Source organism: Puma concolor, chromosome A1 (assembly GCF_028749965.1).
Source record: "Puma concolor isolate L17-30 chromosome A1, mPumCon1.1.hap2, whole genome shotgun sequence".
Taxonomy (NCBI): Eukaryota; Metazoa; Chordata; class Mammalia; order Carnivora; family Felidae; genus Puma; species Puma concolor.
The window spans coordinates 159,279,255-159,305,527 of NC_141667.1; the positions used below are offsets into that span (position 1 = coordinate 159,279,255).

General features: G+C 53.0%; 1 protein-coding gene across 7 annotated transcripts in view; it reads right to left on the reverse strand.

Annotated features, from left to right (window-relative positions):
- Nucleotides 1-8,364: 8,364 nt before the first annotated feature.
- The window catches only part of SLC9D1 (solute carrier family 9 member D1), a 50,801-nt gene continuing 32,892 nt past the window's right edge, over nucleotides 8,365-26,273 (reverse strand). For 4 of the 7 annotated variants that reach the window (XM_086707927.1, XM_086707920.1, XM_086707922.1 and 1 more), the window contains 5 exons: nucleotides 19,523-19,718; nucleotides 15,711-15,861; nucleotides 11,731-11,810; nucleotides 10,678-10,929; nucleotides 8,365-8,727 (listed from right to left, as the gene is read on the reverse strand). In XM_086707927.1, the coding sequence (XP_086564053.1) occupies nucleotides 8,614-8,727; nucleotides 10,678-10,929; nucleotides 11,731-11,810; nucleotides 15,711-15,861; nucleotides 19,523-19,718 (793 nt within the window). In that variant the 3' untranslated portion in view covers nucleotides 8,365-8,613. The remainder of the gene's footprint in view (nucleotides 8,728-10,677; nucleotides 10,930-11,730; nucleotides 11,811-15,710; nucleotides 15,862-19,522; nucleotides 19,719-26,273) is intronic. The other 3 variants (XM_086707936.1, XM_025924181.2, XM_086707950.1) reach the window with 2 other exon arrangements.

The following is a 26,273-nucleotide window of genomic DNA, read 5'->3' on the forward strand; positions in this document are numbered from 1 at the left end:
GAGCCGGCACAAGAAACCTGTGTCAGTGTCCCCGGACCACGGAAGCAAGGCACCACAAACCAGGCGGCGTAGAACAACAGAAATCTAGTTCCTCCCAGGGCTAGAGGCCAGCCAGGGTGCCAGATGGAGGCGTCCCTGGCCAGCTATCCCTCTGCAAGCTCTAGGGGAGAGTTCTTCCTGCCTCTTCCAGCCTCCTCCGGACTGACAGTGGGCCGTGGTGTCCCATCACCCCCTCTCTGCTACTTGCCTTCTTCCCTTTGTAGGTCCCGCTGCCTCTGTTCAAATGTCCCTCTTCTTATAGGACACCAGTCACTGGATTAGACCAGCTGGGGACACAGTCCTTCCCACAAAACCTTTGGGGCATCATCCTGCCCTCCAGCAGGCAGCCTCCGCTCTGATGTTCCAGCGCAGACACCTCTGGGTTCCCCGTCACACAGAGCACTATCTGGGTCTCCAGCCAGCTGCTTCTGCTCCTCTGTTCCCTCCACGGGTTCTGTTGCATGTCTCTGGGAACAGCCCAATGCTCTCTGGCGTGCACACTTCTCTACAGAGGGCCGTTCTCAGGCTGTGCCCTGGCGGTTGGTCTGCAAGTCCACACAGACTGTCCCATGCAAGAGAAAGAGTTTGCTGACTTTAAGTAAATCGGAAGATGTGGATGAGCAGCACGGAGGAGGCGACATTAGGGCTGCAAGCCAGCCGGTACCCAGGAGCTGGAATGCCCACCAGCCTCCCGAGTATGGTTGGTGCCAGACCACGCAGGACACTTGCTGCGTGGGCTCCCTCAGCAAGGTGAAAACATTTCTCCCGGGAGAAATGGGAGTCTGTCTGGCCAGACGACTCAGGGTTGGCTATGCTGCCATATGCTCACACTATCCCCTCTGGTTTAGTGTCCAACAGTGGCGGCTTTCTCTTTCCCGCCCCCACTACCTGCTGGTGGAGGTCCTCCTGGAAGAGGAGGTGCTCACGTATTTATTCCTTGGCACGAGTGTGGGCACAAGTGTTCTCTCCAGTGTCACCACGCCTGTGGCTGCTGCCAGGGTCCCTTCTGTGGCCACTGGCAGTGCCTTTAGGTTAAATGGCTTATATATATATTTTTTAATTTTTTTAATGTTTATTTATTTTTTGAGAGAGACAGGGACACAGCAGGAGCAGGGGAGGGGCACAGAGAGGGGGAGACAGAATCCGAAACAGGCTCCAGGCTCTGAGCTATCAGCATAGAGCCTGACGCAGGGCTCGAACTCACAAACCGTGAGATCATGACCTGAGCCGAAGTCGGACGCCCAACCGACTGAACCACCCAGGCGCCCCTGGCTTATATTTTTTAAAACCCCTGTTGCAATGGGAGGGTGTGGCAGGACAGGGGCAGGAACGGACACAGCACGTAGCCTCTGGGCGTGAGCCGACCTGATGTGGGCCGAGCCCAGCAGGTTCACCGGGCAGTGCGCCGAGGCCGGAGCCGACCAGATGGGAGAAGCGAGGGTCTGGGCCTAATGAAGTTGCCATGCCATTCCTCAACCTAGGACAGGGACAGGCATACTCGGTCACCTCAGTGGCCTGGCAAAGAGCGGCACCCTCAGCCTTGTCTCCCCCTCTGGGGGTTTCAATTCTTGGGGATTTGGTCCAGCTGTGGGGGTCGGACCAGAATATGTACAGAAGACAATCAAAAACCACCAGCATTAAGCGATGTGCAATTAGACTCTGCCATAAATGGCAAATGCAGGTAGTTTGGAATTGCTAAGTGGGTCAAAGATACCCGGGAGAAGAAGTGGAGCTGTGGGTTTTCGGTGCCTGCCACTCAAGACTCATGGCAGTGCCACGGAGTTGTTTGTGGTCCCACAAAACGTCATGGGAGCGTGTGAGATCAAAACCCGAAGAGACACTCATGTTCCACACACCTGCTGCTTTCCTTTTGTGAGAGGAGGGAGAATGTCAGCTCGCACGGATGGCCCTCTCATTTCTTCAGATTCTGGAAAAGACTGTGGAAGAGGCGTGGACTTGGAAATCTGAAAAAGGGCGTCGTCCACTCTCCTTCGTGCAGCCATGAAATTTCGCTCTTGTGGTGCTGCGGCAGGAAACTTCTGGAGGTCTGTGGGGTCGGGTGGCAATGCAGAGCGCGGTCAGGACTAAGTCTGCGGCACAGATGGAGGTGACGACCCCAGCGGAGCGTGCCCGGCCCGCTCCCCCCGCGGCCTCGCTCTGGCTCCCAGTGCTGGTGCCAAGGCTGACAGGGTCCCAGCTTCGCTGATGGAGGGCGCGTGGCCTCGCTGAAGGCACAGCAACGTTAGAGCAACGTAAGAGCTGGCCGGCTCAGGCTTCACCACCTCAAACCATGAGTGAGGCCCGGCATCTTGCCAACTGTCACCCAACTGTCATTTCTGATTGCGCCCCACTCTGATCCTACCAGGTTGTGTCCGTCTTTGTCCGTTGACGTCGCGTATTCCTTTCTCTACGACGCATGTCTGGTTTTCACATTTCAGGTAAAGGTTTGGCGGGAAAACGGCAATTACCAAAAGAACTCGGAGGCGAGCCTGGCCCCGGGAAGGGAGTGCCCGCGCCGCCCTGCTCTCCAGGCAGCACCCCGCCGTCCCTGAGAATGGCAGGATCCCTGGCCCACGGGCCGGGGGCTGAGACCGGGCGTCCATTGCCTGCAGCGGGCCTATCTTCAGGCCATTTCCATCCACCAGACTCCTGGGAGTGTTCTTGTTCCTGGGGTTTTCTCCTCTCCGCCCGGTGTGCAGGTCACGGCCAGTGTCCCGAGTCATTACTCCACGGGGACGTGGGGCCCTTTGTGAGGGTGCCGCACACTGTCCCCCGGCCCACCAGCCACCTCCTTCTTGCCTGCTCTCTCGCTTCTGCCTCATTTTGCAAATTTGCCTTCCTTTTCCCTTCTTGGCAAAAAGAATTCTCATAAGGGCCCTGGCTTTTGTACAACGTCAGAAAGACGCGCAGGCCGATTCTGTCCTCCGGGCCACTGTGATCCATCCTGAGACGCTGGAGTCCATTTCGAGGGAAGGAAAGGAATCTAGGTGAGGAAACACATCTCAAAACACTGTCCAGCTCCCCATGTGAGGGAGACGTGCTGAGGCAACTCTGGCACCCTGAAAGCGGGTTTGGGCTAGCAGCGCACGGCCGTAGAAGTGCCTCCCACGGGTCACTCCCACGGGCACGCCAGGTCTCTGCGCATCGCTTGAAGTGACCGCCCCCCTTTCAAACACTTCTCATTTTCCAGTAAGGCAGCCCTTTGTTCGTAAACGCTCTCTTCTCTCCCCATGCCCACCGCACCTCCCCAGTGTAGGACGCTAAGTTCTGGGGTTACTTCTCCAGATCTCACTTTATTTTATTCATAAATCATGAAGTAACCTGGGTACTCAAAACAGACTCCAGCTCCATGGCTTTGCATTGGCACCTGGTGTTTCCCCCAGTGTGCAGATTGCGCCCTGGCACCCTAGTCCAGACGGGACATGTGGGCACTCCCTGAAAAGCACCCAGCCTCCCTCTCTGCTCTGGACAGTCACCATGGTGACCACCTGGTGTCCAGTCGGGGCAGAAGGTGCTGGAAGCCAGGGTCTCCTGAGCTCCCCCAGCTGCTCCCGGGGCCCCATGGCCACCCCCTGCCCCAGGAAGCACCCACTTTCTGCCCTCCTGAACCCTCTTCCTTACACCAGTAGCTTCAAACTCTCTGGCCAACACACGCATGACACGCATGTATAAAATGGAACCAAAGGTCCCACGACAGCACCTTCTTGGCTGGGTGTGCACACCCCCGTGGCTGCAATCTGTCCCGGGGGCTGCCTTCTCCACCAGAGGTCTCTTTTGGAGATGCTGTCCAGTGGTCCTTGGAGCCCAGTACAGCAGCAATAGCTGTTCCCAACTCTGTTCCTGGCTCAGAGACTTCTATCTTCGCCATCTGGGGTTACACGTGCAGTGAGCGAAGGCCCAGCGAGGGCACCGTGGGCTGGACTGCTGTCTCTCACGCATGCTCCCGGACCAGCAGCAGCTGCTACGTGACCTGACAGCTTGTTCGAGACACTAGCCGTTGGGCCCCATCCCCAACCGATCTGGACTGGGTATGGACTCGGTCTGGACAGGGCCACGCTGCACGGTCCTCAGTTCTCCTAAACTTGCGGAAGCCACTGGGCAACACAGGCCCCTGCGTAACGTCTTGACGGGTTTGCACTGTAGCCACACACACCGCAGATTTGGCTCAAGGACCCCCTTCCGAGGTCACGTGCTTTCAGGTCGCTCCTTAGGCCACTTTACCCCTACCTCGGAACTAGTATCTCAGATAAGCTGTCAGAGAATCTTCTGTGGTTTGGGGGCTTCCTGTGGAGGAGGTGACTCATGAAGACTGACCGCCTCCAGGTAAACACTGACATGGCTGCTTGAGAAGCACCTGCATGCACACCTGAGCCCACACCTGGGCGCACACCTGCATGTACACCTGTGCACACACCTGGGCACGCACTTGCACGCACAGCTGCAATTCCGTGTCTGCTTGCCAAAGTCAAGGATCCCTGACACCTTGCATGAGGAACCCCTGCCTCCTCCCTGGCTAAGCGTTTCCCAAACTATTCCACAGGACAATGTTGGGAAACTGGAGGTGACACTGGCAGTGTCTTCTCGGCAGGGACAGTCAGGGCAGTGAGAATGTCTGCATCAAACTCCGCATCAGGATGAGTCAGAAACGTGGTCGAGAAAAAGACCACAGCAAGTAGCGATTCTGCGAGAGCATTCGCGCCTCAGGGAAGGAAGCGAGCACGTGGTGAACTCTGCAGGGCCCGGGAGGCAGGGGGGCCTCGGCAGCCGCATGGTTTCCTGTGGCGACCACGCCTATGCAGACACGACACGGACATGGCCTGAATGTGAGGAACAGCTTCTGACAGGAGGTTTATATATTTTTTATTACTTTTAATGTTTATTTTCGTATTTCGAGAGCGAGCCAGCAGGGGAGGGGCTGAGAAAGAGGGAAAGAGAGAGAATCCCAACTCCGCGCTGTCAGCACAGAGCCCAAGGCAGGACTTGAGCCCATGAACCTTGAGATTGTGACCTGAGCCGCCCAGTGGCCCTAACGGGAGGTTGTAAAGGCAGCAAGTGTCCTCACTGCAAGCACAGAGGATGTGGGTGAAGCTGGTTCCTCTAGAAGGGCCTGCCACCAGCCTTCCCCAGGCGTGTTTCCCCCAAATTCCTAAACAACATGCAGTGTTTCTTGATTCTTCATGCTGCAAAGGCAGGTGTGGGCAGGCTCTGCAGGCAGCAGGGTCAGGGTCAGGGTTCAGTTGGAGCCCTCATGAGCCCCTGGGGTGGTGGGGCCGGGGCCCTCCCATCGGCCGACAGCCGCTCGACCCTTCAGCACATCCCTCATGTGCACCGTCCATCCCTAAACCCAGCAAAGCAAAGGGCTCCTCTCACCAGGCGAGGGACGTCAGCAAGGACACCAGTGGGACAGCAGTGAGGACACCAGGCCCTGCTTGCTCTCAGGGAAAGGCAGGACTCGCTCTTCCTGGATGAGATGATGGAAACGGGCCCAGCTGATTTCTCCATCCATCTTGCGAGCACAGGGGCATGGACTTTCCACCGCCAGTCTTGGAGCCAAGTGTTGGCGCAGGTGCAGCTGCACAAGGCGTCCTGAAGCTGCGGCCCCGGGTGGGCGGGGTGCTGGCAATTTCCCAGATGGCTGAGGACGTATGGCGGGGCCGGGGCTGCGATCACAAAGGAGGAGCACGGGGCTCTGGGGTCTCGGCTGACAGATGTACGGGATCTGGACTGGGCGGAGTGGAAGGGCCTCCCGACATTCAGGCCTCAGGCCAAGGCCGGGCAGCAGCAATGCCCCAGGGGTGCCGGGGAGCCAGCAAGAGCTCCAGAGTCGGACACCAGAGCAGTCGCCCACCCCACAGAGCCCGCTTGCCCTGGCCTCTCCTTCTTCACCGTCACATGAGTGTCCTCGAATGCCTGTCCCTGCCGGTCTCCTGGAGGAACCACCACCTGCACATGCCCGATGGGGGGCCCTGGCCTCACCCCAGGCCACAGCTCTACCGTGCCTGTGCCCCGCGGGTTCCCGGCACCAGCGCTGCCATACGTGCCCTGCAGCTGCTCCGGAGCCTGCCTCACCTTCCCCATCCTCGGCTCCGGCACATCAGGACCATTTGGGGCCCAGGAGACATTGTGTCTTTAGCAGATGCCGGTTGCCTCTGTGCCCTCCCACAGGACGTGAAGCCACGAAGCCTCGCTGCCTCGCTGCCTGGGGTCTGGCGCTCGGCCACTCCAACCACGGATTCATGCTCCGAGGGCGACGCCAGGGGCACTCTGCTGCACCACGTCCAGGGCCTGTGGCCAGGGGCTGTGGGGGAGGCGCCCCGCACGCTGACCTCTGTCCACTGAGCACCTGCTAGCCCCGCGCCCCCGCGCCTCCCCCAGGCGCTCCGACCTGCCCGCTTCCTGGGTGTCATTGGCCATTCCTTGGCGTGTCTCCTGCACGGGCCAGGCTCTGCCTCCACCTGCGACCTCCCTGCCTGCCATGTGCGTGGGCTGTGCTTCACGAAGGCTCGCCTGTGTCTGTCGTGTGAGCAAATCAATGCAAGCTCCTCTCCCCACTCACCTCCCAGGAGAGGTGCGCTGTCTTCACCTTCCTCCGCGAGGGGACACAGTGCCGGTGCCAGTGCTGCACGCCATCCCGTGGGTTCCTTCAGGCTGAGAGGATTTCTTCGTGTGCGGCTCTGGGCCCTGTGGACCGAGGGAGGGGTCTACCTCGCCCTGTCACGGAGGTTTAGGGGGCGGCGCTCAGGCCCACGGGGAGGAAGGCCTCCGGGTGCCAGCAGGTTGGAACACAGGGGGTCAGCAGTGTCGGGCTACCGCTCAGGGTGTGCCCGCTGACCACCCAGGTGAGCATGCAGGGGACCCAATGAGGCACTTGCTTTCAGCTGGTGGCTTTCGTTCTTTGTGGCTCTACAGAGCTCTACGGCAGGACTTGCCCCACACTTTCTAGCCACGCCCACGCACACAGGCGGTCTGCAGGGGTGTGTGTGAAGGCCAAGGGGTGCGTGTGAAGACCAACAGCTCTGTGCCCTGCAAGTCCGGATGAGGAAGGGAGAGTGAGCATGGGACCCAATCCGGTGGGGGGAGGGAGGGGGTCTGGGACCCTCCAAGGAGAGTGTCCTGCAGGCAGAGGTCTTCAGGAGGCATGTCCTCTTGGCATCTTTATGAGCCATTCTCATGCTGTGACATTAGCGCCACATGCCACGTTCTGGGGCCAAACTGTCAACAAGATGTGGTGAGCTCCTGGCTCTGCTCTTGGGTGCTGGAGATATCAAATGGAATAAAACGCACCCCAGAGACCGGCCCTTGGTGGATTCCAGATTGCTGGGCCAGAGGCACGTGGACAGGTGAGATAAAGCCTCACAGACCGTCAGATGAGCCTGCTGTGCTGTGTCCACACCAGTGGTCCGGAGGGAGTGGCACTCACCTACTACAACACAGAAATAAATAAAACCAATGCTGTTTTCAAGGCAGATGTTTACGTCATTTCTCCACTGACTCACTTCCGACTAGATACACTTCACTTCACCTTCAAGTGTTTGAATTTATGTCACCGCACTCCATAATTGTACCTGTGACACAGAATTGTACCTAAGGGGTCTGTCCCTGTACTCCAAGGGTTTTGGTCGAATTGTGAGGCTCTTAAAGCCAACAGTTCTAGGAACACTCCACTCTGAGCTCCCCTCAGGGAGATCTGTAAGAATCAGGTCTTCAGCCATGGGTTTCCTGAAACGGGGCATACAATCACCAAATACACTTTAAAATTCAAAGGTACAACTTAGGTTTTGCAAATAGCACTGTATTAATTTGGTCTCTTAGAGAATAATGTGGCAAAATACAAATCATCCAAATTTTTAAGAATTGGCAAAGATTAATCTAACACAGAAATCTAAAAAAATTCCAATAAATTTCAATTAATTACTCTGATCATAAATAATCTTTATTAAAGCATGCATATTCTTGTGATTCAAAACAAATGTTTTTTTCAAAACAATTATTTTAAAAGAATGATATACCTAATTTAAAAAATGACATGAGTGTTTTATTTAAAATTATTGTAATAAAAACAAATAGACATTTAGAAGGTATTTGTCATTTTAGAAAACACAGGCAGTAAGGATTAAACTTACTTTCCAAACTCACTGCTAGAATTAAAATTGCACATCACAGAAATGTTTAATCATGAATAATGACCAACAGATTATGACACAAAAGCTAAATAAATAAAAACCCTTCTGATTTTTTTTTTTTACCAAAAAATCATGAACTGATGAATTGACAATAGAAAGTTAACATTAACTTCAGGAAAAAAGGCACATCCAGGCAGAAGAGTCACGGTGATCCGTAAGGTGCAGCGTGTATTATATACTGTGCATGATCAACTGAATGTAACAAATTAGTCTGGAAGTCTCGAAACCATAGCAGTAATAGTTGTCACACTGGGCAGACAGGAAGCCCCCTCCAATGGAGCGCTCTGTCCCCGAGGCAAGGGGCTCACAGGGACGTGCGGTCCTAGACGTGTCCCAAGTGTCCGGTTCCACACGGGGGTCAGCTCCTGAAGCTGTGTACCCTCTTGGTGCCTCAAAGACTTGACCGTCTCTCTGGCCGAGGCACGCACCTTGTGATTGCGGCTTTCCACAGAACTGGGGCCAGTAAAAGACTGAGGGTGGTCACACTCAGGATTAGGAGGTACACCTGCAACAAGTAAGACTGTCACACTCAAGACTAGGAAGTACATTTGCAACAGGTAAGGCTGGCGTGGTCACACTCAGGACCAAGGTGCACCTGCACACCCTGTATGGCCACAGGCACAGGTAGATTTGGATGTGAGGTGCCCTGAGATGATGCATCATGGTGCACACTGGGTCACCCTCGGGCTGACCCCCTGGAGGCTCTCACGGGGAGCACGCAGCCTCAGGACAGGTCTCGGACAGAGCCTGTGCAGAGTTCATTCTTCCACAGCGGTGTCAGTATCTAGACTCATCCTGTCTTCCTCACACTCACAGACATAAGGAGACAACTTTAATCCTGAGAGTTTACTAGCAGGTCACAGGTACTAAGAGGAACTTCCACATTCATTCGGCCCAATTTAGGGAGCAGGTGTGCAGAAGCGAATACTGGGGGTGTCACGTGGTGAGGCGAGGCTTACTGGCAACAGGATTCCCCAGGGAGGGGTGCTCGCTGTTAAGGGGGGCAGCAGACTGAGGGCAGGAGGCAGACTCCTGTCCTGGCTTCAACGACAGACCCACATGTTCACACGTGCTCGCACAGGCATCAGAAAGGGCAAAATGAAAACGGATGCAGAAGGGTAAAGGGTCAAATCAAGTTTAAGTAGGAACTACCATTCATGAACTTGTATGTGTACAAACCACAGTGTTTCTAAGCTGAGAACTACAGATGTGAGCTGGTCCCCATGGCTGCGAGTGTGTGAAAGGTGTGTGGTCTTCTGGCCACAGCACACAGGCTATCTCTCAGAGAGCCACCCGTTCAGAGCAGGGGGTCCAGGCTCCCTCTATGCTGTCACCCGACATTTATCCCTGCATCAACAACAAAGTTCCTGTAACATCCACCCGGCTTTTACTCAAACAGCGACTCTCTACTTTAGTTGTGAAATGTTCCTAGTTAGCACGTCACCTGTCCTCAGACCACTTGGGGCTAACACTGAATTGGTCACCTGGCCCTGTCCTGAAGGACACTAACTCCTGCCGTGGCAGACAACAGACCGTGGCCTATTTACCCCTGGGGTGGGGGGCCACCACCCACAGACCACAGCCAAACACAAACGTCCTGCTTGCCAAATTTAAAGTGACAAGCACGGGTCATCAGATGATACTCCTCAAGTTCTAATTCACGGCCAGTTTGAAAAGAGCACATGACAAAACTGGACAGAAAGCAAGGAAAGCGCACAGGATCAGGTGGGTGTGCACAGGAACTTACGCACACAGGCGTGTGCACAGCCAGCACAGGGCACACAAGAGAGCCAGGCCCAGGATGAACGGACCAGAGAGAGGCGAAGAAGGCCAATGGGAAGTGGGGGGCTCACCTTCAGGAGCTGCGCAGAAGGCCCAGGGCTGCATGCACTTAAAACTGTGGTAGGGGGAGGAGGGACCTCATCAGAAGCACTTCTGACAGCGACTCTCACTCCCTTTTACAAGTGGGCAAATGCTGCCATGTACTTTGCAAGAAAAACCCCTAAACCAACAGGGTACCTTCACAAAACAACGTTCCAGTTGTGCCTTTTACATGGTTTCTGAGTGAAACCCAAGATGCGGTGACACCCCTCACGCGTGCATCAGGAAGGATACGGCCGTCAGCCTGGCTGATAGCCGTGCACCAAGGCCATTGCTAATACGCAAACTGGCGATGGCGCTTTAAGATTTAGTTTTCTTCTTTTTGCCAGAGATATGACAGAGACTTCACAGTCTCTGCTGCAGAGGGCATGCTGACAGTTCTGGAGACTTTGACCCCAAACCTGCACACCTGTGTGAGAGGCAGCAGGACCCCACCTCCGCAGCCGCCCAGAGGCAGACCCCCCCAGACTCATGCCAGCTGCAGGCAGCTGCAGGGAAGGTGCTCAAATGCCAGCGTGGGGGGTGTGAAGGACGGGGCACCCTAAACACGCACAGAGGGTGTGTGCGGACTCACCTCCCGAGAAATGATCCCAGCTCTGCGTGCTCTGCTCCCCAGGACAAAAGAGAACTCGCTGACCTGTGCCAGCCCCGCAGCCACAATCCACTTGATGTACTGGCTGCTCTTCGGCAGGAGGACAGACAAGACCAGGGCGGCCAGGGCAAACTGCAAGAGCATCCGCATTACTGACTGCCACGCAGAAAACAGAGGGGGGCCCTCCTGACACCGAGGGGACATGTGCAGAGGCACCCAATGAACACAGAGTGTCTGAAATGAGACCAGGCTGAAAAATGCGCAATCAAGGGTAGGGGTTCACGGGCAGCTAACTAGGCTTTCCCCCCACACCAGTCAGCAGCATTCAAGAAAGAATTTTACTTTCCAATGAGACCATGGTCTCTCTCTTGTAAGCAAAGCTAGGGGGGAGCAGCTGGGGCTGGAGGCCCAGCAGGGATTCTGACTCCTTCCAGTAGAAATATGTGAAATCAACTTTTATCATCCACAGAGCCAGGCAGCTACTGAACAGGTAATCGGACCCTGAAATAAATGCTAACACAACTCAATCATCTGTGGTTGTGAGGGAACTGTGGTCTGCAAGGGGCTGGCACAGGCGGGGGGCTCTGAGCCCCGTCCCGCACTCCCTGCCCTGTGTGTCTCTCCCACCTGGTGTTCCTGAGTCCTGTCTTCTCCTGATAGCCCACTCAGTGAGTACAAACACAACGATACTTTCCAAACACACGAACGACAAGATGTACATGTGTACGTGCTACTCACTGGCCTGTGGGTCTTTGGACTCATGCAGGAGAAAAGGCCAGGAGCAAGGGTCCTGTGGAGACGGGCCGCCCAGAGTGCCTTCTCCTGGTCCAGCTTTTGTGACTCCCAATTCCCAATATGCCCAGTTCTGAGACAGGTGTAGGAAAACAAACCCGACGGCCTGGTCCTAACTCACCCAGTCCACAGACTGCTGGGCGAGGGGAGGGGCTCCGGGTAAGTGGCCGTGATGCGCTTTGCAGACTCAGGGTCACATACAACCAACATGACAGAAATTTTACCACAAAGAAGAATCAGTACCTTCATGATCACCACTGACAGCGTGAGGACCATCAGGACAGTGAGCTCGTACGCCACAAAAGTGGGGAACACGTGGAGGCCTGTGCAGGGAAGGAGGGACACGGTCATTCTCGGAGGACTACACGGCCCATCCTCAGCGGAGCCCACGACCCTCAGGCTTCCTCATGTCCTCTCCACGGACGAGGGCACCTGTGAGCGCGACCCTGCGGCACCCTGTGTTTATGGCTTATGCCAGCGTTCACCGTGGGGAAAGCGGCCGGGGCGCCAGTGCCTCCCTCTACCAGACTTCTCTCCCAGGACTCGGCAAAAAGTGACAGCAAGCAGCCGCGAAGTCTGCTTTCCTCTGTGAAAACGTTTTGTCCAAGATGCAGACACCCCCGGGGCCTAGAAACTGGGGGTGGTGGGGGGGAAGCCACAGGAGAGGAATCCTGGCCACATGGCCGCCGCCTGCCCTGCCGTACATGTTCCTTCTGCTGTCGTCAGTGCCTGCAGTACCGAGACGAGGGACGGGTGCTGGTGGGCCCTTCTTTACTCAGCGGCCGGGCAGGACCGGTGTGTACCCGGCCCCCCATCCCTGAGGAACTCAGGGCTGACTGGGCCTTCTCCTCACGAGCGCATGGACCCCATGTCATGACACATGTGGCCCTTTCATGTGTCTACTTGTTTTACTCAGAGATACAGATATAAGGACCCATTTGCTCTGAGAACGGTTTCCTCTTTCTCCAAATTCAGCAGCACCCGCCCAGGCCGCCCCTAGCACAGTGCTGGGGACTGCTGTCGAGCACCTGCCTGGAGCCCCAGCCTCCTCCCCCACTTCCTGGCTCTGCCCAGCCTCCACCTCCCAGACCCACAGTGCTCCCCGAGCCCCGACGACTGCCTAGGGGACACCTGGCCTCTCTCCTACCGAGCTGTCTCCCGAGTCCTCGACCCCCAGCCCTCCTACGCCGTGAGTCCAAGACCACCTCTGGCTGTACCTGTGTTCCTCATACTCGCCACGCTGCCACCCACACACCCCCGATGGAAACAAGCCCACAACGCAGAGGAACACACCTGACCAAGCCCGTCACATGGATGTGACCAGGGAGCGGTGGTCCCTGCTCACCTGCATCCCCCGCCCCCAGGACGTGGTTGTGTCCCTGCCCTGCCTCAAAGCTCAGGGGCCTCCCCTCTCCCGAGGATAAGTGGGGTCCCATGCCAGGCACATGGTGCAGCGCCGCGGACCCTGCGGGCCCCGGCTGCACCGGGAGCATCCAGCCCAGGCACACAAACCAGACAGCAGAGGTGTTCTACTCTGAGGGTGGAGACACGGATCATCACAGGACCACACAATGCTCAGGGACAGAGACCCAATCCACGTTGGCACAACTGCCGTGTGCACTGGTGACAAGAGGGCACACCAGTCGTCCTGTAGCTTTTCTGCTTACGGCCACTCATCATTTGCGTTTCCACCAAGTGCTGAGGGTGTCCCTGGGATGGCACAGCGGGACAGGCTCTGCACACCCATCACACGCCTCCCGGCCTCTATCTGCAGATGTGCACTTGGGGGATGAATGAGAACGTGGCACGTGGTCAACTCGCACGTGAGCCATCACACCCCACATGTGCCCATGGCCTCCAGGGCACCTCCAAGAATGAGGAACAGGCAGTACCCACTTCTGAATTCCTCTCTGCATCCCAGGGAGGGGGACCCAAGGAGAGAATGAAATCCTTGCTGAAAAGTGTGTAACAAGAAAACTCAGGTCACTGGCTTCGTTTGTAAAGCGAGAAGGGCCTGGGAATTAGCCGTTGAGGTGGTCGTGCAGGACGGCATGGTGGCCACGCAGGCTCACCGGCCCTACTTGACTCTGCCTCTGGAGCTTGAACAGCCGAGCCACCCCCAATTCACATGCTGAGGCTATAACCTCACATGAGCGTGCCCAGAGACGGCATCCAGGGGGTACAGGGGATGACGTGAGGTCACAGGGCGGACGCCTGACCCAGCAGGACTGTGCTGGGAAGAAGAGGAGGACACGGGAGTCCCCGCCGGCCTCCATTCCTCTGTCTTTCCATCTTGGTCTCCGCTTCTGTCTCTGTCCCCAAGCACACTGCACACCAGGGAAGGCCACATGGGGACCCAGCAAGCAGGCAGCTGTCTGCAGGCCATAAAGAGGCTCCCTCAGGCCGCACAGACACTGGCATCCATTTTGGCAGCCTGAGTCACGGCTCCAATGCCTCGTTAATACAAAGGAATGGGTGCAGCAGTATTTCAGGGACGCGTGATTTGGGTGCCTGACGGATGGGGGTGAGGAGCAGGCTCCATAGGAGGACACAGAGGCTAACAGCCTGCCCGCCTGCTGGCCGTGCATGGGCCTAGGGCCTTCCTGTCCTGCGAGGGTGGGCACCCACACTGCTGAGAAGAGGCCGGTCTCCGCCCCTGGGGTCTCCGGCCGGAGGTCTTGCCCCTCCAGGGCGCCCGTGCTGGATGCCACCTCTGCACCCAGGCCGGGGGGCCCTCCTTCACGCTGGGACCCAAGCCGCCCCTCTCTGCTCACACTGCTCACACACGGCCTCTTCTCAGAGCTGGGACGGGGCCCTCGGCGCTCCTGCTGGTGCTGCTGGGATCCCAGGGTCGCTCCCCCTGCCCGGGACTGACTGCAGCCGGCAGGCCCTCCACGGGGTCTCATGACTCCGCAGGGCCTGCCATAGGGCAGGGGGTCAGGGACCTAGTCCACGTGAACATCACTGAGGTACAAAAATGCAGAAAAGGAAAGACATAGTCTCAAGCGGTCCACTTCTGTGTTGCTTAGAGCCTGAGACAGACAGACGGTCCTGAGCAGTGGAAAAGCAAGGTCCTGCGTGTGCACAGGCCTCTCGGGGGCAGGACAGTCGCCTGAACCCCCTTGACAACACTGGGTGTGAAGAACCAAGGCAAAACACGTGCGGCTGTCGCCTGGTTCGATAGCTCAGTCCTCAGCAGGTCAAGAGCCCTAACCTGAGGAAGGGTAGAGCAAGCTTGTCTATTAGATAACACGCCTGCGGGATTTTCATTTCTAGCCAGGACACACTGCACAGAGCCCTGCAGGCAGGACACAAGTGACACGTGTGTCAGCGAGATGGGTCCTCCCGGGACAATGTGGCCTGGAACTTGATCAGGGGAGCTCGTGCCTGTCGACCTCACGAGCACTCCTCTGGGGGAACGATGGGTGGAGGTAATCACTCAGCACTCAGCACAGCGGAGCCCGCCTGGCACTAGAAGGGGCTGCGGTGAAGGGGGTGGGCAAGAGGGACAGAAACACAGAGAAACAGGGACAGGGACAGACAGACCAGACACAGGACAGATGGCCGGGGCGGGGGGGGGGTGGACAGGAAAGGAGGCCGAGTGGGCCCTCTCTCGGAACAGCGAGGGCACTGTCACTAAAGCAGCTATGCAGTGACGTGTGGCCCCCGCTCTCTGTGCTCCACTCTCAGTTTCCCTGCAGACTTTGTGATGTGCTTCTTGACGCGCTCAGCCTTGCTGGGGTCGCACGGAGCCGGTGTGGGTATAGATGCAGTGCTAGAGCTTTCTGGGCAGAAGGCAGTGCTGTGCTGGACGTGCCCGATGGAGACACTCCTCGACCAAGGGGCATTTCCAGAGCAGCACACTGCGACACGGCAGTTCGAGGTTTTGGTATCAACAGTAACCTTTCTTCCCAAATGTCTCATTTGGGTGTTGCCTTTAAGTTCACTAACCTGCTGGGCACCTGTGCCTTTCCCGTGGAGTCAACGTGGGGTTCACCCTCCCCCGAGGGCATTTGAGCGCCCCCAGACCATGGCGGCCAGTCAACAAATCAATGTCCCCAAGTGCAAACTTTCCCTCTTTTTAATAAGATTTCTCCGCAGACCCCAATTTTTATGGCAACTTCTTGCTGCATAAATAGAAATATGTACATAAACAGGTTGCAGAAGTCCCATGCGGGTGTCTAACACCCTGCAAACATCCTGACGTAAACAAGGAAGGTTACCTATGGAGGCGAAGAAAATGATAACCAGGAAATCACGGATGGGCTCGATGTAAGACACGATCTCCTCGGTGACCATGTGGCCCTGGGAAGAGATAAGCGCTCCGGCCAGGAAGCAGCCCAGCTCCATGGACACATCCAACAGCTCTGTGACCTAGGCGGAAGGGAAGGTCCGCACATCACTCTCCAGTGCGCCAGCGACAGCTCCGCTCAGGGCAGGTTCATGCCCAAAGGCAGCTGTACTATCACAGCGAAGGCCCATCTCCACGTCTCCAGAAGGGCCTCTGTGGGGATGAGCCGAGATGCACACAAGGAAGCTAACATTAGTTGAACCCACCATTCAGGGAGAAAAAAATTTAAATATTTGAAACAATCATTCAAATTTTTGAACAACAATAGTTTTTAAAATTTATTTTAAATATTTGTGATAGATTTTCTTTACCTGGACTCAATGAACAGCCCAACTATGGCAGTAAGTCATGTGTTAATGTAAAAACTCTTCCCGTCTCCAACTAACTGAAAGCACTTAGAGAAGGACACTCCAGTGAGGGAGGGAGGCCCTGAGAACACAGGGCCCCAGAGGGAAGTGCCAGCGCATCCGTGCCAGCCGGACGCGGTCCGAGCTAGCACTCAGGCTTGTAATGACAGTTCTGTTAAACGCAAAGCTTCAGGTGTTAGTGACACAAAACAACCGGAAAGAGGTAGACGTTTTTCACTCTGAGAAAGTAAAACCACACACAGAAGAGAGCAGCCAACAGAAAGAACCGTCAAAGAAACATGGTTCACAATAGTACCAACCACACCCAGCAATGGGGACAAGTCCCCCAGGAGAACACACGACTGTCACACCACAAAGCTCTGCTGTGAAGCACGCACGAGGGCTGAGACGTGCACAGCACATGCCCACAGGCCAGCGGCTCGCAGCCGCCAACGCGCGAGCTCTCCCTCGAAGGGCCCAGAGTCCCTGCAGCCGCGGGTGCAAACTGACAAGCCCGATCCAAAAACTCGCATGGGTGCTGGACACACGAACGCAGCCGGACAATCTGGAGAAGGCTGCCGGGGACAGCACTATCGGTAAGAGCAGGCGGGCAGCAAAGGTGAGAGTGGGGACTCAGACACTCACAGGCACACTCATGCACTCACACACGCACTCATGTGCTTTTGCTTACACTCACATTTGTGCTAACATCCACACACTTTTGCACATGCACACATGCATGCTAACATTCACACACTCATGCACACTCATGCTCATGCACCCACATGTACACTCGCACGACACTCACGCATGCAGACATGCACTCACACTCGTGCCCATGCACTCACATGCATACTTGTACTAACACTTGCCCACTCACGTGCACAAGCTCACATTCGTGCACTCATATGCAAACTAGTGCACACGCCCACGCACACACTCGGGTACACATGCTCACATTCATGCACTCACTTGTGCTCATACACCCATGCATGCACACTCACACAAACACACATACACACATGCTCACGCTTGTGGCTTCTGACGAGGTGACCCTGTACCGCCATGTGATGTGGAAACACGTAATGGCAACACGGACCCTTGTCCACATGCCTCCAGATGGACGCAGATCTGGTGAGAAGAGCAGAGTAGGAAGTGGAGAGCAACACGGGCGCCTCTGGACCGGGGGAGGCAAAGATCTACACAGGATATAAAAAGTGCTATCTGCACAAAATTTGAAACTAGCGAGTACATTAAAAGGAAGAACTTCCATTCATCAAAAAATGCCGCTGAGATAATCAAAGGGCAAGTTACAGGCTGGCAGATATTACTGAGATCTCTGTGACATGGGATTTCAGCCAGGAGAGGAGCAAAATCCTGAAACGCACCCCAGCACAGACAAACCCTTTAGGTCATGCCACATCAGAGGGGCCGGCACCCTGGCAGATCCATGGGAACAGGAAGCAGGTTAGTGGTTACTATGGGATGGGGGAGGGCAGGCAAGATTCGGAGATGTGGATTTGGGGGGGGGGGGGCAGAAATGTTCTGGAATTGGACAGTGGTGATGGTTGCATAGTGCTGTGAATATGCTGAAAACCACGGAATTGTACACTTCAAAAGGGTTAGAATGGCTGGGGCGCCTGGGCAGCTCAGTCAGTTAAGCATCTGACATTGGCTCAGGTCATGATCTCACCATTTGTCGGTCCGAGCCCCACGTTGGGCTCTGTGCTGACAGCTCAGAGCCCAGAGCCCGCTTTGGATTCTGTGTCTCCCTCTCTCTCTCTCAAAAATAAATAAAAACATTTTAAATAAACAAACAAACCTATGTTAAAAACAGAGCTCGGAAAAAAAAAAAAAAAAATTAAAAAAAAAAAAAACAGAGCTCACCCGGAGGCTAGTGCATGCCTACAACAGAGCTCACCCGTTGGGGGGGGGGGGGGGGGTTAACGCACTGCAACAGCGGAGCCTGAGCTGTTAGACTCTCTGTCGTGCAGGATGCCAGCACCTAGCATGCCGGGTGGTCCCAGCTGCTGCTCAGGAAACAGTGTCAAAGAAAGAAAACAGAACAAACAGAGAACTATTTTAACTTGTGTAGCCACTGGGAAGACAACATGGAAGTCATCCAGAGAAGAATTTTGCTGGATGTCATTTTTAAAGAGAAAAATAGTCCAGAATGGAGAAAGCGATGTAAAAAAATTAAATAAGTCACACACATGGGCAGCGTTGAGCAGAAGCAAATCCTAGTCTCCCAAGATTACAAAACACTAGTCAGTAGTTAAATCCTACACAAGAAGTAGCTTCTGTGCCTTTCCGGTTTTGAGGTAAGAGCTGACCCCTTGCAGTTCTAAGAACCACAGAGACCTCATGTACCCTTGCTCAGCTCCCCCAGTGGCAGCATCTTGCTACATCAGAGCACGAGATCACGGCCAGCATACAGACACAACACAGTGAAGACACACACAACCTTCTGTCACAAGGACCCTCCCCCCCACCCCCACCCCTTAACACCTGGCATCTGGCAACCTTCCCTCCATTTCTGAAATTTTTCATCGTAAATGTCACACAAATGGAAATACACAGTATGCAACCTCTGGAACTGGCTTTTCTTGCTCAGCAGAGCAGAACTCTCTGGAGACTCACGTACAATCGTTTCCAACCTGGGTGGCCTTCCCTGGTGTGGACGGACCGAGGCCGGCAGAAGGAGGCACCTGCTGAAGTACATCTGGGTGGCGTTTGGCTACTAGGAACACTCACGTGGGAGCTTCTGTGTGAACCCGCCTTCCCTCCTCAGGGGCACGTGGTGAGCAGCACAGCTGTCTGTGGGGGTCTAACAGCATACCCCCCCCATCCCTCAGAAGCACATCCTTTAAAGGAGAAGGCTGCTTCCAAAACGAACCTTTGATTTTCATCTTCAACTTCTCACATTGTGGCGAAAGAAGTTATACTGCTGACCGGCTTTGTTGTCACCAAATAGAAGTAAAAATTGTCTTAAACTGTTATTATGGTTTCAGGTACAAAGCTGTTTTTAAGTTTAAGACCACGTAACATTGGTGACGCTGGAGACTACGTGGTTTTCAAGGCCACCCAGACTTGCCTGTGTGCGACGCTTGAGGTACCGTTTCAGCAAAGGGCTCAAGAGGCTGAGAGTGAACGGGTTTAGTCTACTGGGTATGAATTCATGGGCAGTGTAGTAACCGTGCATAAAATAAAAATGCCATGCGTTTCGAATTATTTTAACTACCACTGAAGTGACAAGATAAAGAACTGACGGATCATAAGCTCTCAATGAACAGATTACAGGTCAGACTATGTAAATAACAGGCATTTTGAGGATTACCGTTAACATTAAAAAGATGAAAGCAGAGATTCCTACGATAAGGATCTCTTTGTTCCCTTTGCTCTCCATATGCAGTTTTCGATAATACGGTCCAATGAGGTAAGTCTTTATAACGAGACACAGGAGAAAAGCCGCGGCCAGCGAGAAAAGAATCTGACCCACCAAAGCCAGTATCCGCAGAGTCTCCATGACAATGCTAGGAGAGAAGGAAAGAAAAAAGGGACATTATTTCACCTCCACATTTCCCTGAAACCCAACAAAATGGGCTTTCAACTTGATCTTTGACATGTTACAAAATAAGTTTCCCAAATCACATACATTTTTACAGATACTAAAATAAAACCTAAAAATCACATTAGTTCTAAATAACTTGGTTCAAATTAAGTTATTTGAATCAAATATGGAAACTGTTGTTCTGCAATGGATACTTTAAAGCAATACACCTTACACATAGGTTATAACGACTACAGCTTATACATCTCACTCAGTGGCTGATAATAACATTCCTCGCCAGGATCTAAGCTGACCCCCTTGAAATTCATGAGGCAATCATCACCCCGCAGCTCAGCAATGGCCACAGAACTCCAGTGACCTGCGGCAAAACAGTCTGTCACCCAAGCCAGAACTCCGCATTTCATGTCTATCGGACGTGACCACATTTCATGTCTAATGGAGAACAGGATTCTGTGCTAAACTCTTTTTATTTTTTTTTTAATTTTTTTTTTTTAACGTTTATTTATTTTTGAGACAGAGAGAGACAGAGCATGAACAGGGGAGGGCCAGAGAGAGAGGGAGACACAGAATCTGAAGCAGGCTCCAGGCTCTGAGCTGTCAGCACAGAGCCTGACGCAGGGCTCGAACCCACAGACCGCGAGATCATGACCTGAGCCGAAGTCGAAGTTGGATGCTTAACCAACTGAGCCACCCAGGCGCCCCTAAACTCTTTTTAGAATACACTGTTTACATCTCAGAATGTATTCTTAAGATCCCAGCCAGAAGACTTTCAGAAGAAAGGCACTGTTTGTATGTACTTTTTACTTATTTCAGTTTAGTCTTTAGAAACTTAGTTCTCCATCACATTAAGGAAACAATTTAGTCCAAAATTCTGGCTTAAAAGTTCTCGATGGGAGAATACAGATCTGATTACTGGCAGAGGACTCATCACCGCAGTCAGGCAACAGTGGACATGGATGTCAAGTCACACGAGTGGTTCCATGGGGGCTTCAGAACAAGCTGGGCTCGAAGGGCAGTTGTGGTAGAGGGCTCCACGTGGGGTCACCAGGCAGGGACAGGCACGTGCCCGGGGCGCTGAACAAAGCAGGCTGGGTGTACCTCAGTTCCCGCCCGGTCTTCCCACCCCAGGGAACTAACAGCTCGCTCACACATTAGCACAGTCATCCGGAGCCTGGCCTGTGCCTGTCACCCCTTTCCTGGGTGCCACCGCCTCCCCGCATGGCTCCACCGGCCTCCTAACTGGTCTCTAATGCACCACAGAAGCCAGAACGACAATGAGTCCAGGTTCCTCCGCCCGGCCGCAGCCTCCCCCGTCCCTCACCCACAGAGCCACCTCTACCAGCCTCCGCTCCCTGAAGGCACATTTCCACGTCCCTCATGGCGTCCTTCACGTTTGGGCCTCAAGGTCTGCGACCCAGAGGCCCTGCCAACCTGGCGTGGCCACCTGCTGCTCGCTGCTCCTCACCCCACTCCCACCCTGTGCGTGCATTTATCTGATTAGACACCTTCTGGGTGACCACTCATGTATTCAGCACTGTCCTCCCCAAACACCCTGCTCTCCTCCATGCCCAGAGCACTGGGCCGCACTCGGCTGCACACACAACTTCCAGTCTCGGTGCGTTTCTCCTGACAAGTGCGGGAAGCATCCCATCCGCAGATGAGAACGTGGAGCAGAGGTGAAGCTGTGGCTCCAGGCCACGTGCTGGCACCTGGCTCTGGGGCCCGCGCTCCCAGCCACCACACAGACCCCCTGCCACCCCCTGCCCAGGGCGTCACGCCCCCCCCCCCCCCCCCCACTGCAAACCAAATACGCCATAAGGAAGGGAAGGTGCAGACAGCTGACAAAGGTCCACATGAAAAGTGGAAGCCATGGACAGCCCAGATCTCTGTGAAGACAACCTGGCCCCAGGGACATCTGTGCACCCGCACACACTTCCTATTCATGCCCACGGTGAAGATGACACCGCTCTGCATCTCAATCTCTCCATCCACCAGGTTTGGGCAAAGTTCTTACGCGAGTGCCAGCCTCGCCCTGTGAAGCAGGCATCGCCACCCCTTCCTCAGGCAGACACTCCGCTGCCACAGGCTCTGACGTGCTGGACGGGCCACTCCAAGAACATGTGTGTGTGGCAGCCCAGCTGAGGCAGAAGCTGCTCCCGATCGCACCCCAGAGGGGACCCTGCTCCCACAGGTCTGCGGTGTGACAGGTACAGGTGCCTTCTGCCTTTCCTCCAGGCCGGGGCGAGCACTTCCTCATCTCTGCACCAGCTGCCCACACAGCTGGGTTCCTCCAACTTTCACTTGCAGATCTTTAGGAAATAAGTAACTTGACTGGCTTTAACATGTTTACAAATATTTTTCCCATTTGTCTTTGGCCTGCTTACCATGTGCACAGGTACAAGTTCCAGAGCACATGCACGCATAGGTGTGCACGTACGTGTGTTTACAAGCACAGGGACGTGTGCATGTGCGCAGGCATATTTACACACTCACGGTACAAAACTTCCATGCAGTAACACTGATCACTTCTCCTATCTTTTATGGCTTCTGGAATTTCTGCTCTGCTTAGAGCTGAGGGCCCCTGTCTTCAATATTATAAACAAATCCATCCATACTACCTTCTAGAATTTTCATGATCTTGGCAAGATGTTAATAATTCAAATCACTATTTTTAAAAAGTATTATCATAGCCTCTGTGTTCTGTTACTTAACTGTGAAATACTTGTCGGGGCAAGAGGAATAAGTTAATTCTTTCTTTTAGAAAAGATAGATTCTGACCGAGTTTAATAAAAAGCCAACGTTGGTATTAACATCATCCCGGATTTTATTTCTTTAGTTTGTTTACTGTAAATTTTTCCCGGTAATCAAAATTAGAAGGGGTTTTCCCAAATTATAGAGAAAAGTATACAATAGTAGACAATAAAATTATCCTAATCTATCACTCTACTAGGAGAAAAATCATTATTAACCCCTTATTCACACGTGTCTGTGTGTATATATATATATATATATATATATATACACATATATATGTACATTATATACATGAATAGATATATTTTTAGTCGTTTTCTTCTTTAGTTGAAGTGATACTGTATATAGCTTCTAACAGCTTTACTGAAACAGGATTCTCATCCATACAATCCACCCCTCTAAAGCACACAGCTCAGTGGTTCTGAGTACACTTGCAGAGGTGCACCCAACGCCACCCATTTTAGAGCAGATGTACACTCATCAGTGCTTATTTCCGCTCCCCCACCAGCCCCTGACCGACTTCCTGTCTATGGATTTGTCTATTCTGGACATTTCACATAAATGGAATCACATAACATGAGCCTGTGTGTCCGGCTTCCTCCACGAGTGTGATGTCCTCAAGGTTGACCCTGTCATGGCCTGTGTCAGGGCTCCATACAACATTCCGCTGTGTGGTCCCAGTACACTATATCCATTCATTAGCTAATGGACATTTGAGTTGTTTCCACTTTTTAGCGATTACGAATAATGCCGCTATGAACATTCATGTGCAAGTTTTTTTTTTCACTGTGGTAAATTATTCATAAAATTACCACTTTAACCACTTTCAAGTGTATAATCTGTGGCACTAAGGACATGAACACTGTGTGCTCTCATCACCTCCGACACAGGTTTTGTGTGGACAGACATCTTCATGTCTCTTGGGTCAATGCCCTGGAGCAGAACAGCTGAGTCTTACAGCAACTCTGTTTAACCCTTTTGAGGAAACACTGTCCTATGACCTGACTCTGTTTTACAGCTTAACACAACATAGAACATCTTTTCCACACCGTCAAACTCTTGGTGAACATGATGTTTCACAACTAAGTTTGAACAATGTCAATGGGACCCATATGTGTACTGGACTTTCATTGGGAAAAACACTGAAGAAAAGTTCCTAAAGCTTTCTGAGGAGACAACGCCCTATGGTGACCATTTTACTTGTAAGCAGCAGGGAAGTTTCATGCGATGAGGGGTCCCATTTGTCCTTTCTGAGCACTTGCACTCTTTGTGGTGGTTCCGCTTCCTGTTTGGTAAGGAGATTGTGACCTCTACAGGTCCTAATTTATTGGATGCTTCTTAAATAGAAAGCACATGATTTTCAGCTGGGGTGCCTGGGTGGCTCAGTCGGTTAGTGTCTGAATTTGGCTCACATCATGACCTCATGGTTTGTGACTTGGAACCCCGCGTCAGGCTCCCTGCTGTCGGCACGGAGCCCGTGATGTGGATCCTTGGTCTCCCTCTCTGCCCCTCCCCCACTGGTGCTCTTGATGTCAAAAATAAATAAACATTAAAAAAAAAAAAAGATTTCAGCTAAAGTTGTAAATCTTCCTTTCAGCTATACAAATTTTGTTCAGTTACTTATCTTGCAAATCTGTAGCCAGAAGGACTAGGAACTGGCTCTTATTTATAGGCTGTAACTAGACGTGTTACTTTTCTGATAGTTAAAAAACCCTGAATCAGAGGAAAAGGACAAGAGGACCCTGTCAACAAACTGACCTTAACAGTCACACCCGCCAGGTAGCAGCCTAAGCAGGCATTCCATACGGTTCTCTCCTGCAACCCTCACACAGTCCACGAGCAGGTACTATTTCCATACCATTCCCGTTTTTTTTTTTTAAAGATTTCATTTTTAAGTAATCCCTACAGCTAACGTGGGGTTCGAATCCACAACCTCAGATGAAGAGCCGCACGCTCTGCCAACTGAGCCAGCCAGGCACCCCCGCACCGCCCCCACCATCAGGGAGAAAACTGAAGCCCAGAGACCGTGAGACCAGGAAGCGGCAGAGCTGGAGGGAGCTCCGGGGCCTAACCCTCTGGGCATCCCAGTTAAAAAGCTGTCTCTATTTTCCAACAGGCTGAGCTATCGGACAGAAGAGAAGACATCTTAATCATTTTCGGATTACTGAAACTTAATATAACTTCTGGCAAAAAGTAAATATTAAAAAATACAAAACCAACAGACTCCAACGTCAAGGTGAATCATTATTAGAATTATCTGACAAAGATTTTAAGGCGCTATCAAAAACGTGATTCAACAGCAATTAAAAACTCTTTTTAAAGAAATGAAAAAACAGAAAATTTCAGCAAAGAAATAGAAGTCATAAAAAGGCATACCAAATGGAAATTCTACAACGATGTACAGTTGACCTTTGAACAACACAGGGTCTGGGGCACCAGCTGCCTGCACAGTAAAGATCTGCATACGACTTTCGATTTCCCAAGAAGACTGACTGATGACATAAACAGTCGATTAGTACATGCTGTGTAGGTTACATAAATTATATACTGTATTCTTACACATTTACAGCACTGTCCTGAAAAAACTCCACATATCCGTGGACCCACATAGTTCAGAGCAGCATTGTTCAAGGGTCAACTGTAATAACAAAAATAAAAATCTTGCTGGATGGGCTAAATAAAGTAAAGACAGAGGAGAGAATCCATGAACTTGAGGACGGATGAACACAATTTACCTGGTCTGACAAACAGAAAATAGAAAAAAAAAAAAAAGGAGAGGAAGAAGAAGAGGAAGAAGGAGTCTCAGAGGCCCGTGGGATAATAACAAAAGAACAAATGTTTGTATCCCTTGAGTCCAAGCAGGAGGGAGCACGTGGGACTGAAACACTATTTGAGGAAACAATGGCTGAAAATCCTAAAGTAGGCAGAAGACATAAACCTACAGACCCAAGAAGTCGAGCCAACTCCCAACAGGATATGCCCAAAGACTGTCATGGACTGAACGTTTGTGTCCCCCAAATCCCTATATGAAGCCCCAACATGATGGTGTTAGGAGGAGGGGCCTCCGGGAGGTCACCAAGGTGGGGCCCTGTGGTGGGGTCACTGCCCTCATCGTCAGAAAAGACCAGAGACCCTCTGTGCTGAGCTCCCCCTGCCACGTGAGGACATGGCAAGAAGATGGCTGTCTGAAAGTGAGCTTTCGTCAAGAACCGAACCTGCCACCACCTGATCTCAGACCGAGAGATAAAAGTCTGTTGCTTAAGCCCTGGTCTGTGATGTTGTTACAGCAGCCTGAACTGATGAAGACACCAAGACACACCGGAGCTCAGTTTCTGAAAACTAGAAACAAAGAACGAATCTTAAGATCAGACAAAGAGAAACCACTCATATAAGTAATTATCCGTAACTTGTGTTTAGAGAAATGGCAGCCAATTTCTCACTGAAGCCGTGAGAGGCCAGAGAGAAGCAGTGCATCCTTCAAGTGCTGGAAGAGAAGGACTGTCACCCGTACAATCCATATCCTGGAGAATATCCTCCAGGAAGGAAGGAAGATAACGTTTTCTTGGAGGAAGAAAAATGATGAGAATTTGTCACCAGCAGCAGACTAACTATGCAAGAATGAGTAGGGGCACCTGGGTGGCTCAGCTGATTAAGCGTCCAACTTTGACTCAGGGCGTGATCTCGAGGTTTGTGGGTTCAAGCACCGCGTCGGGCTCTGTGCTGACAGCTCAGAGCCTAGAGCCTGCTCCGGATTCTGCCTCCC